This window comes from Agelaius tricolor, unplaced genomic scaffold, assembly GCF_023055355.1.
Source record: "Agelaius tricolor isolate 1412-34295 unplaced genomic scaffold, bAgeTri1.0.p SCAF_25, whole genome shotgun sequence".
Lineage (NCBI taxonomy): Eukaryota > Metazoa > Chordata > Aves > Passeriformes > Icteridae > Agelaius > Agelaius tricolor.
In genome coordinates, this window is record NW_027269285.1 from 9,571,267 (window position 1) to 9,588,169 (window position 16,903).

Here is a 16,903-nt window from a genome sequence, read left to right on the forward strand (position 1 = left end):
TATTTCTTGCCATGCAGTTCTCCTTTTATTTGTTTTCATACAGCCAGATTTGCTCTTGATCATTGATAAAATATGTTTTCTTTGCAATCTGACATTGGGTTCAGCATGAGATATGCTGCTGCTCTTTTCTGGCTGGTTGAAGGCATGTGTCCTGGTTTAGGGCAAATTTGGGAGAAAACCTCCAAAGGGGCCCCTCCAGAAAGCAAACCCATACAGCCCCTCCCCACAACCAGTTTGGGAAGGATTCCTTGGAGAGAAGTGGAAAGAAGCTGTTTATTTAACAGGCACAGCACCCCCAGCACACAGAATGAACAATACCAGGTGACACCACTCTGTCACTGCTCTGACAAAGATGACAAATTCAGAAAGTCTCTCTGGGGGTGCTCGCTCTGTTCTCAGTCCCTCCTGTGCTGGGGCAGCTGCTGCAGCCACAAGGTGCAAACTCTCGGTGTTCCCAGGTCCCAGTGCGGAGCAGGTCCGAGTGGTTCCAAAAAAGGGAAAGGAGAAACAGTCCAGGGAAAATTTGGGCTGCTCAGCTAAACTAACTAATGAGCATGAGCAAGAGCAAGAGCAAAGCAGGAGCAAAGCAGAAGCAAGAGCAAAGCGAAAAGCAAAAGCAGCACCATGCACTGCCCTGTCTGTGTGTCCCACCAGCCGTGGGGTCTCAGAATCTCTGCTGGCCACAGTGACTCTGAGATATGGACAAGCTTCTTTTCCCAGCCCAGCAGTTGATGAAGGAGCCAGGATTCTTTTGTTGTCATTCTCAAAGTTGTTTATTGTTTCTTCTGTACCATTCTTTCTCTGACCCACCTCAGGTCTGTCTGGCAGGCTGGGTTGAGGCACACTGACAGCCTCAGGGCAGTGTTGTCTTTTTATACTAAAAACTACGTGGGCATTATTTACCATAACTTCCCAATACCTATCACCCATGTTAGACAGTGAGCTTCTACTCTAAACCAATGTAAAAGTGCCACCATCACAGCAGAAGATGGAGGCCAAGAAGAAGGAGAAAGGCTGGACACACCCAGATTCCTCCATCTTGCCTCCTGAACCCCCATTCTAAATCCCCAAAATTCTACATTTTCACCCTGTGACAAATTCACTATCATTCTACTTAAGCTATCTTGACTTGTAATTCTTCAATATAAAGGTTGATAATTGTTTTTCCATGGGTCAAGATCAAAGGCACAGGGGTCCTGGGCTCTGTGCCAAGGTCTCTGTCAGGGTCTCGAGTCCTCCAGGGCAGCCCGAGGAATTTCCTGGGTTCTCACAGTGGGGGAGCAGCTGATAACAAAACAAAACAAAACTTTGCTCTTCAGAGCCAGTCTTGAAGGCACAGAACATGATATCCAGCATAAACAGAACAAGGACTGGGGATACAAGCATGATAACATCACCCTAGGACAGCTCCTCAGGGCTGTGTTTGCAGGGCAGGGCAGGGCTGGCCTGGGCTGTCGGTGCAGCCTGGCCTCTCTGGATGTCAGAGCCCTGCAGAACGGCCCAGCAGGCCTGGGCTGTGCTGGATAACTGAGATCTCACTGCCTTCAGCCAGGCTGCATCTCCAGGCTGTGCTCCCTGGCCTTAGGGGCAGCCTGCACTCATCAGCAGCCCCTGGTCTGTCTGTGCTTCTGCCTGGATCCGGGTGTGCCTCGCTGGGGAAAGGATGTGCCTGCCAGAAGTGACAAAAATTCCCATTCTTGTGTCCTGTTCCATGGTGGGAAAAGGCCAGAGAGCAATTGGGGGCAGTGGAAATGTGTGTGTGCTGTGCCCTGCTCAGGACAAACTCCTGCCATGAGCCATGAGTGGGGCTGGGCTGTGCCTGGCCAGGATTTTGGGGGTGGGAAGCATTTCTAATGGCACATGCAGGAGTCAGTTGAGCTGAGCTGGGGAATTCACTCACCCAGGGGGGAGCAGGGACTGCCTCACCCTTGCAAAAGCTGTTTAAATAAAGGATGACAGGCAGAAGTGAAAGTGGAATTCTCCTCCCCACAGCAGGGCTCTGCCATCCCTCAGGGAGCAGGAGTCCCCTTCCTTTAGGGCTCTGGCTGTGCTCTAACAGGGAGAGGTGTTGGTATTCATAACTTTAAAGTATAATGTAGTGAAATAATCTTTTAATTCCATATGGCATAGAAGCTCAGGCACCTCAAATCTGTACTATAGATTTACTGCTGCCAAATGGTGTGGGGTTTTTCAATTAAAATATATTTGAAAATAAAAAAGCTCAGGAGAGCCACATTAGGGTGTTTTTGACATGATATATAAGCTCTGTGAAAAAGTCTTTTGCCAAATTCTCAGCTGGTTTATTTATGTTAATTCTTGTTTATGTGCTACAATGGAATTATCTAAAGTGGCTTTGGGATCCAGCACAGCCAACTGTGATCCCAAGCTGATGCTCCCTGGAGTCTGGGGCTCAGCTGCCCTTCCATCCTCCCTTACACTCTTAACACGATCAGCTCTGTCCTTCCTTCTTATCCTGGCTGAGAGAACAGGCCACAGAGAGCTCTGCTGCCATGGATTGCCCTTAGGAGTGGTTATGGCTTCTGTCCCTCCTCTCCTGTCACAGGAGTGTCTGGCTGGCACAGCAGCTCTAGGCCTGTCCTACTCCTAAACCTGAGAGTTTAGCTCTGCTTTACCCTATAACTCTGAGTGGCAGAAGGAGCACAGCAGAGCTGCTTTCCCTGGACACAGATGAATATTCAGTTTGCACTTTCACTGTCACAAAGTAGGGCTGAGTGTTTCCCTGCTGCAAAAATAGTTCTGTTAGATTCCAAGTCACCTGAAAATCTCTCTGTGGGCTGACAGAAGAGTTCCTGTTAGCACTTGCTGTGACAGCAGTTTCATGGTGATGTTTCTGCATCTATTTTGGTTTATTCATAATTTCTGGATGGTTTCTGTGTGGCCTTCAGGCCTGAGCAAGTCTCTCTTTCTTCATCAAATGTTCCCTCTTGGTGTTCCATGTCTTGTGCCTCTCCTCTCTGTGCTCTCAGTGTCCCTCTCTCCCTGCCTGGGTCCCTCATGCCAGTCCCCATCTTTGCCTCCATTGCTCAGCACTCTGCAGGGCAGCAGAGTTGTGACTGAAGTTTTGTGACTCAAAAACCACATCATGGCTGAGGCCAAACTCCCCCAGCCCCTCTCACACCCCTCCTCAGCAGGGCAGGGGAGGGAAGAAGTTTGTGAGGTAAAGGCAAGGAAGCCACCCATTATTGTCATGGGCAAAACAGTCTCCACTTGGGGGAAAAAATTCAATTTGTTGTCCACAAAAATAGATTTGAGTAGTCAGAACAACAACAAAAATTGCAATGCCACCCTGTGCCCCCCCAACTCAGCTTCCTTCCTCCATCCCTGGCTGTGGTGCAATGGAATCCAACATCACCCACTGGAGAAACTGCCCTGAGGGAAAAATCCTCCCAACAGTCCAGTTCTGGGCAGCAGGGAACACCTGTTCCTCTCTGTTGGGGCAGGTGTGGTGAAAAAATCAGAAATAAAACCCTCTGCCAAGCCCTCAGCCAGCAACCTCCCTTGCAAATCTGCTTTTTGGCCTTTCCCTTTAATAGAAATGTAGCTATGACTTTATGCAGTTCTGCTTGACTTCTGGTGTCCTCCTGCAGATTCAAAAGCATTACAAACAAACAGGATCTGTAGTGCAATGAAAGATCTCAAAAAATGCAATGCTAAGAATGACCAAAATCTAGAAAGTTTTGGAGCAGTGGGTGTGCCCCAGGATTGGGTCCTGTGTGGTTCAGCCTGGGCAAGTGGTCTTGAGGTGCTTTTTCTGCAAGTACCCCATGTCTCCCTAGGGGAGTCCCTGAGACTGCACATGCTCCTTGTGAGTCAGAGACACTCTGAGTTTTTAGGGTTTTGGGCTTTCAGTCTAGAAAATGTCTGTATTGCCTCTTTGTGAGACCCTTTAGATGGATCCCTTCATGGATAAATTCATTCCCACTGTGCAGTGGAAGCACAAAGACACTTTTTGTAAACCCTTTTCCACTCCTTGCCTGGTGCAAATTAGAAGATTAATGCTGTGTTAATGTGGGAAGTTCCTCAGTGAGACCTTTGTAGAAGCACAGAATAACCTGAGTGGGAAGGGACCCCCAAGGATCACCCAGTCCAGTCCCAGCCCTGCACTGACAGGCATAATGGGATTTTCATTGGGCTACTGTAGCCATGATATTTTCTGAAAAATCCTTTCCTTAGGATTTTTCCTCCTGAGAAGCTGAGAGGCCTCAGGAACAAAATGTAACCAATGGTTATCTGCTGCTGTGGGATGCAACAGGTGCATCTGGGATTGGTCTCATGGGGTTGTTTCTAATGAATGGCCAATCACAGTCAGCTGGCTCAGACTGTCTCAGTCAGACACAAGCCTTTGTTATCATTCTATTCCTTTTCTATTCTTAGCCAGCCTTCTGATGAAATCCTTTCTTCTATTCTTTTAGTATAGTTTTAATATCATATATATAATAAAATAATAAATCAGCCTTCTGAAACATGGAGTCAGATCCTCATCTCTTCCCTCATCCTCAGGCCCCTGTGAACACCACCACAGGGTACCCTGCTAGAAACAATAGAGGAACAAGAGCTCTCAACATTGCACTTCAATTTTTTTCCAAGGAAAGTTGCATTTCCATGGGGAAACTGATTTTAGGGTTCCTGTGTGCCAGGTGATGAACCAGATGCACAGAGTGTAACTAAAGATCCACTCTGTTTTCTGTGGGCCTTTTGAGCAGCCCTGTGCTGTTTCAGCATTGTTTTTAGCAGTTGAATCTGTGCAAATAGATTGAGATGAAATGACCCATGGCCTGTCCACAAATAGTGTTCTCATGTGGGTTTGAGTGTAACTTCAGGTTCTTAAGAGAAGACAACGGGCACATTTCCATGCTTTACTTTTTTAATTTAACACAGATTGATGGGTTCTGGAATAAAATGCAAACCCTCAACAGTTTGGCACATGGAGAAACTCAACTTGGAAAAAAAGAAAGGAAAATATGGAAAGCTTATAAATCTTAACTTGGACCTATTTCTGAGTTTGCTGCCTGGTCCCTGCAGTCCCAGTCACTTTTTTTTCTACAGAGTTTCAGGCTCAGATGTCTTCATCATGTTCTCTTACTTCTTGTAAATTGTGTCTAGAAAAATGACACCTGCTGGGTTTTTCTTCTCTTCTCTGTAAATAGCTGGAATTCGTGATGTAGAAGAATGATAAAACTGGGCTGTTATTATTAGTTAGCAAATAACTAATGTGTGAAGATTGTGTACAAACTAAATTTAGGTTCTAGAAATAAAATCTGAGACTGGAAAAAAAATTCTTAACACCCCACTTGCAATAAGAGTTTTTCCATCATTGGGTGGATGTTGACAAAAGACCAAGTGAGGGAAACTTGATCCATTTTCCTTTGGGTGGGTAAATGTTAAACTTGGGACCATAAAATTACAGGAGATGGAGGTCCTAGATAAGATCAGTGAGTTATAGATGAAGTGTAAGACTTCTTGAATTCGTTATCCTCCCCTCTGCCTCCAAGAGCTGCTCCCAAGATCTCTTAGATCTGACTGATAAACCGTTCCATTGGAAATAAAAATCATTTTACTGGAAATGTTCTGGCTGAGCTGTGGAATATTTCGTTTATTTATTGAATTGTAAGTGTCTGACAAATAGCTCTGGTCCTTCTGCTGCATTTTCTTTGGGCTGAGAGTTTGCCTGTGCCATTTTTTGCAGTTGTGCTCATGCATTGCCACTCAGTTGTGTGCTGGAACTTTTAATTTCATGGACTTTGTGTCCTCAGTTTGATTTGACTGATAGAGAGCACCCAAAGCTTCCCTTTAGTGGTGAGGGGAGTAAGGGATCAAGGAGAAGTAGCCCACAAATACCAAACTTGCAGATGCAGTTTGCTCTGGCAGTGCCAGGGAGAAAGTGATAACCTGAGGGTGAGGATGCTTTTTGTGCTCCTTCAGTGGCCCTGGGAGGGAGCAGCTGTGGCTGAGGTGAACAGAGTGTACACGTAGGAAAACATCAGCAGAAGTGCAGCTTTTATTTGTGTGCCCCTGTAAAAGTGCATTTGTGTGAATTTTTTTGTGTGCTTGTTTCTGGAGAACTGGAAATAAATGAGAGAGAGGAGAAAGAGGGGGGAAAAGGGTGATGGGGAGTGTTGGAAGAGGAACCTTTAGTCTCCAGTCATGGCATGGAGATGAATGAATACCTGCTCCAGTAGGATGTGAATGGAACCTACCATCATCATATTAACAATTAGAATGGTAGCAGGAGTTGTTTGGTGTTTGTTATATGGATATTGATAAGTGTAGTCGGTCTCACATAAAATATTTCATTAGGTACCTCACCAAATATTTTCTCTGCATTTACCTCTGCTTCCAGTATTTATGTGTGTGATCTTAAGTCTAAATTTCTGAAAGAGATTTCGTGCCAGTATTAACCACCAGAGTTAGTTCAAAGCATCAGCAAGGCTAAATGAAAATTTTAATGCATTCAAGCAAAATATAGGGAAGGATAGTTGAAAACAAAGGTGTGCATTTTCAGCATTGCAGGGGACGTGGATCATCTCTTCCTCTTGCTCTCTAGGTGTGCATGTGCTCGTGGACATGTGTAATGGGTGTCTGTGAATGTTTCTCTCAGTACATTGCTGTGTAATGTGGTGACCTCAACAGTCCAAAGTGTCAGAGAGAGCAGATGTGTTCTCAGTTGTAATGAAAATGTAGTTTAGGGTTTTTTTTGTAGCTTTTTTATTACAATGCCAGTAAAGTTCATTAAAGGTGGTTTGAAATACAAAAGCAGTTTGATACCTATTAAGTAGATCCTGTTGTTTTATGAACATTGAGGTTTGTTAGTCAAAAATTGTTTAGAGTGCCAGGCAGTGTGGTTCAGGGCTAGTCCAGCAAAAGAAAGGCTTCTCTGGAGTGGTGACCTCCTCTTCCCTTGGGGAGACTCCCATTGATCTCAGGCCCTCAATGCTCCTATGCTGTAATGAGGGGGGAACTGATGCTGTGAGAGCTGCATTGTGATGGAACCCAAAAGCTTCATCCATGGCAGAAATACCTTGAGAAATCAGAAGGGTGAAGGTCTCAGAGGAAGGTCTCAAACTGTGATTGCCTTGGGCCATGGGTGTTGTTGGGACATGAGTGAGCTCGTGCCTGCAGCAGCTGCAGCTCCTGGGCTGTCCATGGTGTCCCTGGGCTGTGCCCTGGCACAGGGACACAGAGCCCTGGCACTGCCACAGAGCCACGGCCACGCTGCTGCTGCTGGGAGGGGATAAAGGACACTGGGACAAGGGCTCTCACCTGAACCAGGCTCAACCCTTGCTGTCTTTGTGTCTCCTGTGTGCAGCTCAAGGCAGGCCAGAACAGCTGCCGGGACAGCGACAGCGAGAGCGCCAGCGGCGAGTCCAAGGGCTTCCAGCGCAGCAGCTCCCGGGAGAGGCTCAGTGATGTGAGTACAGCTGCGGGATCTGCTCCTGGGATGGCTTCTGGCTAAAATCTCCTTCCCTTTGGGGCTTCAGCTGAGACATGGGGGGGTCAGAAAATTAACTTCGAGTAGGAAGAGAAAATTAACTTAGAGTAGGAAGAGATCCCGCATGCCCCGGCACTGAATAAAGATGCACACTGACTTTACAACCCCTACAAGGTGTGGGGTTTTTGCAAATCACAGGAGAGGAAGACTTAGGTCTCTTGCCCTGGTTCAGAAAACTTCTTAAAGATTGATAGAATGTCTTTCTGTGTGCAAACACTCAGCTCTTTGGAAACAGTTGAAGGCCATTTAATGAAGTTAAGATGTTCTGCATAGTTGAGAAGTGAGTAACATTTTTACCCCAAGTGGTGGAGGGAAAGAATGTATTTCTTTGGGCTACATACTGTCTTTATGAGAAGTATTTGGGTGTCTAGAGAGACTCAGTTATGTATAATGAATTGATATAACATGGCCAACAATAGCATAAGCTCTGCCTTTGTTGCTCTACCTAAAGTGCTGTGGAAGGGCCTGAGATGGCAGCCCTGTGGAGAGTGTTTTTCTCCATGGGAGAATGCTGCTCATTCACCAGTGACACACATGAGTTGTTCTGACAGAGCAATGACTACAGAAATCTTTCTGTTGCTGCAATTAGATTACTATTTATTATGTGTACCATCACAATCCTTGAGTGTTTTATTCATGGCTCTGTGTCCTCTGTGCCACATGCTTTACAACACAGAATATAAAGAAAGCCCTGTCCCAACAGAGGATCTAAATTGGGGATTTTGTAGGTCAGATCCTTTGCTGGTAAAAGCATGGATAGCTACATCAGTCAACCCAATTTGTACCAGCCAGCAATCTGGCCCTACTTTTAACTAACCCACATTTTGGAAATGGGGATTTTCTCGATAGCATGTCTGTGTAGATTTGGATGACAGATACCAGATGGTGTCCTCTATAGGCCAATCCAATAAAACTGAACTGAGCAGGCATTAAAAGAAATACCTTTGTAAAGGATACATTTCGTTGTGCAAATTTAAGCCTGAAGGCACACAGCTAGCAATTTTTGCTGAATTGTGCATATCACTGGAACAGATGCTTGATTTTTTTTTTTTCCTGTGAAAGTGTGAAATCTGTAGCACTCTCTCTCCACATCCCTTTGTCACATTTAGAGGTCCATTTCTTCCCCAGAGCCAGCCTTTATGGGTTACATTCAGCTAAACACATCAGAGCTTGCCCTTCATAGCTGTCAGCTGAGGTCAGTCTCAGGGCTGTGAGATCTCTTTGGAAGAGGAGAGTGAAACCAGAGGAGGTAGTGAGGAAATGCTCTGTACAGGTAGCAGTGGAAGGCAGCTGGATGTCAGCCTGTCACCATCATCATCCTGGCTTATCTGAGCCCTGTGGCAGCTGGGAAGCCACTGCAACCAACTTCACAATTACACAGCACCTTCAGCAAAAAATGTCACAGCTCCTTACAAACATGGTTTTAATTTAGCTTTGTCATTCCCTTGCAATGTAGTGAGTGGAGAGCTCTGAGGTTTATTGGGCTTCTCAGCAGCTCACAGAATTGCACTGCCAGACCTGGCAGTGAGAGCAGAGTCCTGGGTCCCCTTCTACCCATCAAATCCAGTTTTTCTCTGATGTTTTTACAATACTTTTCCTTTGTCTCGGTGCTGTGGCAAATTAAAAGGAAGTAGAGAGCAAATACAACTTCCCTAGTGCACCCAAGAGAGGACAGAGGGATTCACAGGTTACTCAAAAGAAACATTATGTAAATATATGTGGAGATGTATATTTTAAAGTTTTATACATAATTTATGTTTTGCTTAATAAGGAAAGTTCCTTTGCTTTGATAATTCATTGCAATACAAGCATGTCTCTGTGGTCTGGCATCACCAGTTCAGCTGAGATTTGATAAACTCACACGAGACAGCTCTCACTGAGCCTGGTCTGTGGTGGCCCTCCCCAGGCTCCTTCAGTTCAGAGCAGTAATTCCCATTGTCCTCTCCCAAAATCAGTTCAGAGCTGTCCATCCCATTGTCCTCTCCCAAAGTCAGTTCAGAGCTGTCCATCCCATTGCCCTCTCCCCAAAGTTAGTTCAGAGCTGTGCATCCCATTGTCCTCTCCCAAAGTCAGTTCAGACCTGTCCATCCCATTGTCCTCTCCCAAAATCAGTTCAGAGCTGTGCATCCCATTGTCCTCTCCCAAAGTCAGTTCAGAGCTGTCCATCCCATTGCCCTCTCCCCAAAGTTAGTTCAGAGCTGTCCATCCCATTCCCCCCTTTCCCAAAGTCAGTTCAGAGCTGTCCATCCCATTCCCCCCTTTCCCAAAGTCAGACACCCCATGTGCTGAAATGACAGGACTTTCCCAATGTTTATTTTCAATAATACTTTTTGACAAAGTCAGATATCTAATGATACCCACTATTTACTGTCCAAAAAAGCTACAGGCAACAGAGTAGGCTTTTCTTTGCTTCTGTTTTCACAGCTATTTTCTCAGAAAAGAATACACAAAAAGTGTACCCAACAGAAGATAGAACAAAAAATATAAAACATTGCAGGCAGATTACCCTTGAGGTCAGAAAGCAAATTCTGGCCATGAAATATAAATGTTATAAATTATCAAATTGGTAGCCAAATTTATAAAAAAAATTAACAAAGATTTATTAGATCGTTAACAAACAAAAATAGAATATTGAAAGACCACCAGAGCCTCGGGCAGTGTCAAACCTGGGTTTCAGCCCTGGGTGAACCAGGATCCATCCAGACTGACAGAGTGCCAGTGTCTGCCCAGGGGCTCACCCCAGTGCTTCCAGCAGCCACCTTATATGCAGTTTATCCTGCCTGAGGCAGGGATGACCCAACTTTCTTTGTGTCTCTTCACATGTAGAACCGGATCCATACATGTGCAGGAACAGACAAAGGCAGGTCCAAGGTCCAGACAAAATGTCTGAGCATCCAGGCAGAGTCTGTGTCCACATGGAGCAGGGTGAGGCCAGTTCCTGAGCATGGCAGGTGTAATCATTCCAGGTGCAGGTCCTGTGGGTAGCTGAGACATTCCATTAACCATGGTCCAGGAGGGTTTAGATGCTCTCTCCCAGGTACAGATGCCAGGGAAATCATTGATGATGGCCTGGGACTGTCCCATCCATAGGGGAACAGATCTGATATTATCTTAGCACTGTCTGGGAACTGCTTGAATAAAAATAGGACTCTGCTCCCAGCCAGAGTGGTCAAAGACATAACCTTGGACTTTTACAATATTTTATACATATATAGCATGAATTATCTCTACCATATACTACAAAAAGAATCTCCACTATTGTCAGCTGGCAGCACTGTAAGGCATGGCTCCTGTATGGAAATGTGGCTAATGACTGAAGTGCATGTTCTCCAGGTGGATGATCCATTTTCCCATCCCAGTTTTGAGCAGGCTGGTGAAACAGGAATGTTAGAGCTTCACAGGCCTTCCTGCAGGGCCTGCTGAGAGCTCAGTGACAGATGCAGAATGAGGGAGAGGGGATAATGAACATCCAGTTGCAAACTGACTTGTCAGTGGCTTCATTCCCTCTCCTGTCAGGGATCTTTCAACTTTGCCTATTGTAAATGTTCCTGCAGCCCTTGGATAATGCAGAGTGATGCAAAGTGTGTTTACAAGGAGTGACTCCTTTCCAGGCTAATGAGATCCAAGCAGGTAATTTGCAGCGTTTGTGAGAGGTGGGCAAAAATGAAAAGAAGATAATTCAATGAAAAGACCATATTAAACAGGAGATTTTTCTCATAATGAGGCTTGAAATAGCATCAGACAGTAGGAAGGGGAATATCCTCTGTTCTTGTCAGATGCAATGCAGTGAGACTGATTTCTGTCAGCTCCTCTCTTTGTCCTCGCCTGGCACACGTGTGCACACACCCACCCCTCTGTGAGAGAACATAATTAGCAGAGAATCTGACCTCTGCTAGATTGGGGATAGTGATTGCTCAAATGCTCCAGTGCAAGCAGTGCCCTGATCCAGCTCCCCCTCTGAATTTCATAAACCCATGGCTCTCTGCCTTTCTCCCCTGTATGGGGTTTTTTTTTAGGAATGACAACTTGTTTTTTTCCTTTATGGACAGAGGTAGCTCCAGGGCCCTAAAAGAGAAATTGGAGAGCTGCTCCTCCTTTATATATAGGGTGCTGTAGTCAGTTTAATCTCATCAAAATCTTGCCAGTAGTAGAATTCATTTTGTTGAGATCTTGCTTGGAGACAAGATGGCAGCGCTTTCTCTTTTGCTCAGCTTGGAGCTCAGTCAACTTCTTTTTTTTATCTCCCTGTATGTATTTATTTTTAATTGAGTCCTCCCTCTTTGGAATACATTTTTGTCATGTTTTACAAAACAGCCAGGAGATTTACCTGAGGAAAACATGAGAGTTACAGCTAACCTGGATGATAAATGCACTGTGTATTCAGGGGTTCAGCCACCTCTTTGCTAATCAAAAATCAACCCACCTGATTTCTTTGGAGCACATTCCTAAATTCCTGATCTACCTGATCTCAGCCCTGGCTGCTGCCTCTGGTGTTGGTTGCAGGCTTTCAGTGAAGGGATGAGCAGCAAAAGCCTCTCCCACATGGTCACTGGATGGGATTCAGCACCTCATTGCCTCTCACTGCTTTTGGTACCTTTTTGTCAGGAATGTTTTTCCAGCTCCTGAACAGGGCATGGGACAGGAATCTTCCCATTTGTCCCTGCATTAAAAGTCTGCTCTTGGGCTCTCAAAAAATCTCATCAAAGCTGCTGCACTCTCCATGAGTGCTGCCCTGCTCCCAGTGCCCTGTAGCTGTGTGCTCCTCCTGTGCTGGGCACTTTGTGCTCGAGAGGAGCCACAGTGAGGAGGTGACAATGAGGACCAAGTCCTGAAATCCTGAGCTGCCCTGCCCACCAGGTCTGTGGCTGTTTGCTTCAGGAAGAGACTCCAGTAGTGTAATCCTGTGGGCAGCTCATAGTTTCAGCCCCAAATCCAGGACATTTTGATATTTTTAATTCTTTGGTCCCCCATCCCTCTCACTTGTACAGAGCCAAACACAAATGGAGGAACAGCCTTTGGGTTATGTATGTACAGGGGCTCCTAGAGATGCCAAAAGTCATGAGCCAAACAATATTAAGATGATGAAAAGCTGTTACCTTTAATGAAGGTCCTCCAGGTGCAAGTATGGCAAAATGCACATGTCATACAGGACTTGCACAATTTTATAAGTTTAACAAATTAGCATACTTCAGAGAAAGTATCCAATTAGAGGAACAGTTAATTAAGTAATTCCCCCCCCCCCCCCCCCATTTTGGTTCTGCCCCCATTGCTCCCCCAGCTTTTGCCCCACATTTATTCTATTTACAATATATGGAAAAAACCAAAAAATCCTTGGTTCACTGTGAAGCTCTCAGTGCTGCTCCCTGTGCAGAACATCTCCAGTGATTTTGGCAGTGTGTGGAGGCACAGGGGCAGGGCTGTGCCTGTGTGTGTGCCAGGAGCTGCTCAGCAGCAGTGGCTGTGCTTTGTGTGCGTGTGCCTGTGAGGGTGGGCATGTGTGTGTTTGTGTGTCTAAGGTTGGGTGCTTAAATGCTTTGTTGCATTATGTTAATTCCTCGGCAGTGCAATCAAATTCATGTCGTAATTAAAGCTGTCAGTTGGAAGGCAAGCCAATCGCCAAGAAAACACAGCATAACAAATGAAGTGAAATGATTCTGCGTGTAGCTATACAATGCTTCGCCAGGCATGAAATTAAATAAGTAATTTGATGTTGACATCAGAAATTGAAATGATACCCACTGTTCCTTCATTCAGTCAGACCTGCATAAACAATAGCCAGAACAAATATGTACAACACAGTCTTTCTCCCCACCCAGCTCCCCAAGTAATGCACAATATATATGCAAAATGGGTATAACTGTGCCTTCCAAGACCTCAAGGATGTAATTTTCTTTGGTACACGATAAACTAATGCTTACACGAGGGTTACTACATTTTTGCTTCTGGGCCAAAGTTCTTTTCTTTAAGAAAGGATGGAAACCAAAAAAAAAAAAAAAAAACAAAACAAACCAAACCAACCAAAAAAAAAAAAAAAAAAAAAAGGTGGGGGGAAAAAGCCCAGAACCCTGACAATTTTAAGCAAGTGTATTTTGCTGATGGGCACCTGATGCAGGCTTCTGCTGGTGGTTGTGTGAATATCAAACAGTATTTCTAATGTCCTATTTTGCGAAGGGTTTCGGAAAGTGAAACCATTACCTCTGTTATAGGCACACTTTAAATAAGAGCTATAGAACCAGCCAGTGCAGGATCACGACTCAGCACGGGCTTGTAAAGATGTTTGCCCAGTTGGTCCCAAGGCTGGGCACGGGGTAGTGGGAGCCTTTCGCTCTTGGGAGTTCCCAAAAGGTGAGAAGTTGTCTCCTTGCATAGCCCTCGCTTCAGCCTCTGTGCTCTGCCAACACACGGTTCAACACAGCTGACAGTCATTCATGCATGTGCAGCACAGTCTTTCATACTTCAATTAAATAGAGTTTGCAAACTGTACTCTCCATATGCAGCATGCAATGTGTGAAGGGCTATATTTCCATCCAGCAAACTCAAGTTCCCTGAAATTGCACAGTTGTTCAGTGGAAGTCATTTGACTGCTATGTTTCAACTGTCCTCCCATAGCCATTGCAGCATTGCTTTTGAAGGAATGAAAATATTCAGTGGGAAATATTTTGTTTGCTTATTCTTTTTTTCTTCCTCTTTATTGTTTTGTTTTGATACTCTATCCTTCCAAAATTTGGAATAAAAAGCAGACAAAAATTACACACAGATGCAGAATGCAAACTTTGGAGCTTTCAGCCAGTAAAGTAAGTTTAAAAAAACTGTGAGTGAAAGAGTGGGACTCGCTTGGCATCTGCACATAGCTGAAACAAAAGTGGTTCTAACGAGTGCACGTGCTGTGTTTGTGGGTAGATCTGCAGCTGAAATGAAAGGAATCTCAATGGCATGGAGCAGAGAGCAGGGGAGTGAAGAGGAAGGCAGTGTGTGTCCTGTGGGGTACAAGCAGGGTGTGCTCTGTGCCAGGGCTGCACACATGCAGGGCCACAGGGGCTCCTAGAGATGCCAAAAGTCACAAGCCAAACAATATTAAAATGATAAAAAGCTGTTACCTTTAATGAAGGACCTCCAGGTGCAAGTATGGCAAAATGCACATGTCATACAGGATTTGGACAATTTTATAAGTTTAACAAATTAGCATACTTCAGAGAAAGTATCCAATTAGAGGAACAGTTAATTAAGTAATCCTCCCCTCTTGGTTCTGCCCTCCACTGAAGACCCCATTGCTCCCCCCAGCTTCTAGCCCCACATTTATTATGTTTACAATATATGGAAAAAATAAAACATCCTTGGTTCACTATAGAGGCAAAAAAGACTGAATAAGAGTCCAGGAAGGTGAACTGACTGTTCTCAAATCTTAGAGAAAGGGTAGGAAAAGGACTAGAGGTGGTTAAGGAGCTATGTAACTGTATAATAGTAATCTACAGAGTTATGAATATAGGAAAAATGGATAAAAAGCAAAAATCTTTTTGGCATCCCCAAAGCAGGACCTGTGCCCATGGAGTGGCTGTGCCAGGGGCTGTGCCCAGCTGGGAGCAGCAGCTGGGCTGGGCAGGGGGCAGGGCTGTGCCAGTGCCCAGGGCATTCCCAGGGACAGCAGGGAAGCTCTCAGGGCCATCACCCCTGGCACCAGGGGTGTCCTGTGGGTGATGGTGGCACAGGGGACAGGAGCACTTTGAGTGTCTTTAGTTGTGTGCAGTTCCCTTGCCTGCTGATAGCCAGAGCTGTGCACTGCAGATCTGCAGTACCTGTCCTGGAACAGGGGTGAAGTGACAAAAATTCTGTGTATTCCCAATGGTGTGCTCAGGCTGCTGGGGCCTCTCTGCAGGGCTGGCTGTCCCCAGGCTGTGTCACCATGGACAGGGAGGCTGTGCTGAGCTACAGGAGAGGGAATGGAGCTGCAGGAGTGGGAATGGAGCTACAGGAGTGAGAATTGAGCCACAGGAGTGGGAATGGAGCTGCAGGAGAGGGAATGGAGCTATGGGAGAGGGAATGGAGCTGCAGGAGTGGGAATGGAGCTGCAGGAGAGGGAATGGAGCTACAGGAGAGGGAATGGAGCCACAGGAGAGGGAATGGAGCTACAGGAGTGGGAATGGAGAGGGAATGGAGCTACAGGAGAAGGAATGGAGCTGCAGGAGTGGGAATGGAGGTACAGGAGTGAGAATTGAGCCACAGGAGTGGGAATGGAGCTACAGGAATGAGAACTGAGCTACAGGAGTGGGAATGGAGAGGGAATTGAGCTCCAGTAGTGGGAACTGAGCTCCAGGAGTGGGAACTGAGCTACATGAGTGGGAATGGAGAGGGAATTGAGCTCCAGTAGTGGGAATGGAGCTCCAGGAGTTCCACACTGGTTCTCTGGCAGCCTCACTACAGAATGCTCCTCTGCTTTTGCTGCTGTGTCCATGGGCTCTGAAGGTTGGAGCTGGGCACTGCTCCCCCTCTGATGGAACAGCCTGACCTGGATTAGCACCAGGATCCCCCATGTCTCTGAGAGAACCTGCTGTGTAATCCCCATTGCTTAGATGAAAAACTAATGAAAAAAAACCCTTTATCTCCTTAATTCCTGTGAATATAGAGGTTGTGATCGTGTCCCACTTAAACTGAATTTCATGATGCTATTTTTTTTTTAAAAGCATTTAAACAAATTGATTATTTTTCATGGTAGTAATATTAGTTTAAATTATTTTTATAGGTTTGAGTTTTGAATTCTATTTCACACTGTAGATATTTGCTGTTTGCTTTTTTTGGGGTTGTTGTTTCTATATCCTTGGTTTGTCAAACAATGTGGACATCCAAATGGGAAATTGTAGTGACTGCATTCTCCAGAAAATGGTACATTGACTAAAGCAGCTTCTCTGTGCCCACGCATTCTTTACATTTCAGACTACTAATTATGTTTACAAAATGTCTCATTTTAGAAAAGCACTATGTGTGTACTAACCAGGGCCTTTCGGGAATAAATTGGCAAACAGGTCATACACTGAAAAAGTCATCCAAACCCACCGGGCTTTTTGTTTTGAAGTCAGTCTACTTTTTTTCCCTTTCTCCCCCTCCCTCCTGCCCCTTTGTGGCCACGAAGCTGAGGAGCTGGAGTCCAGGGCATTGAATGTCAGCATGTCAGGGAGGCTGGTTGATGAGTGTCTGTTTAGTCTCAGTGCAGGGCGAAATGCCATCATTAATTCATTACCCAGCTGCCTGTCAAATAAATTGGCAATTACGTCCACGGCAGAAGCTTGGAATTCAGTAAATAGCACGTTGCCATCTCCGAGTGGTTGAGAGATGTAAAGGGAAAAATTAAGCAACATTGTGTTTGTTTCAGTAGCAGATGACAAGGGGCAGGACGCTGGG

At 45.4% G+C, this 16,903-nt stretch overlaps 1 protein-coding gene across 7 annotated transcripts in view; it reads left to right on the plus strand.

Moving 5' to 3' along the window:
• The window catches only part of AUTS2 (activator of transcription and developmental regulator AUTS2), an 805,512-nt gene that overhangs the window by 364,518 nt on the left and 424,091 nt on the right, over positions 1-16,903 (plus strand). For all 7 annotated transcript variants that reach the window (XM_071448244.1, XM_071448243.1, XM_071448247.1 and 4 more), the window contains one exon: positions 7,328-7,429. In XM_071448244.1, coding sequence (XP_071304345.1) covers positions 7,328-7,429 — 102 coding nt within the window. The remainder of the gene's footprint in view (positions 1-7,327; positions 7,430-16,903) is intronic.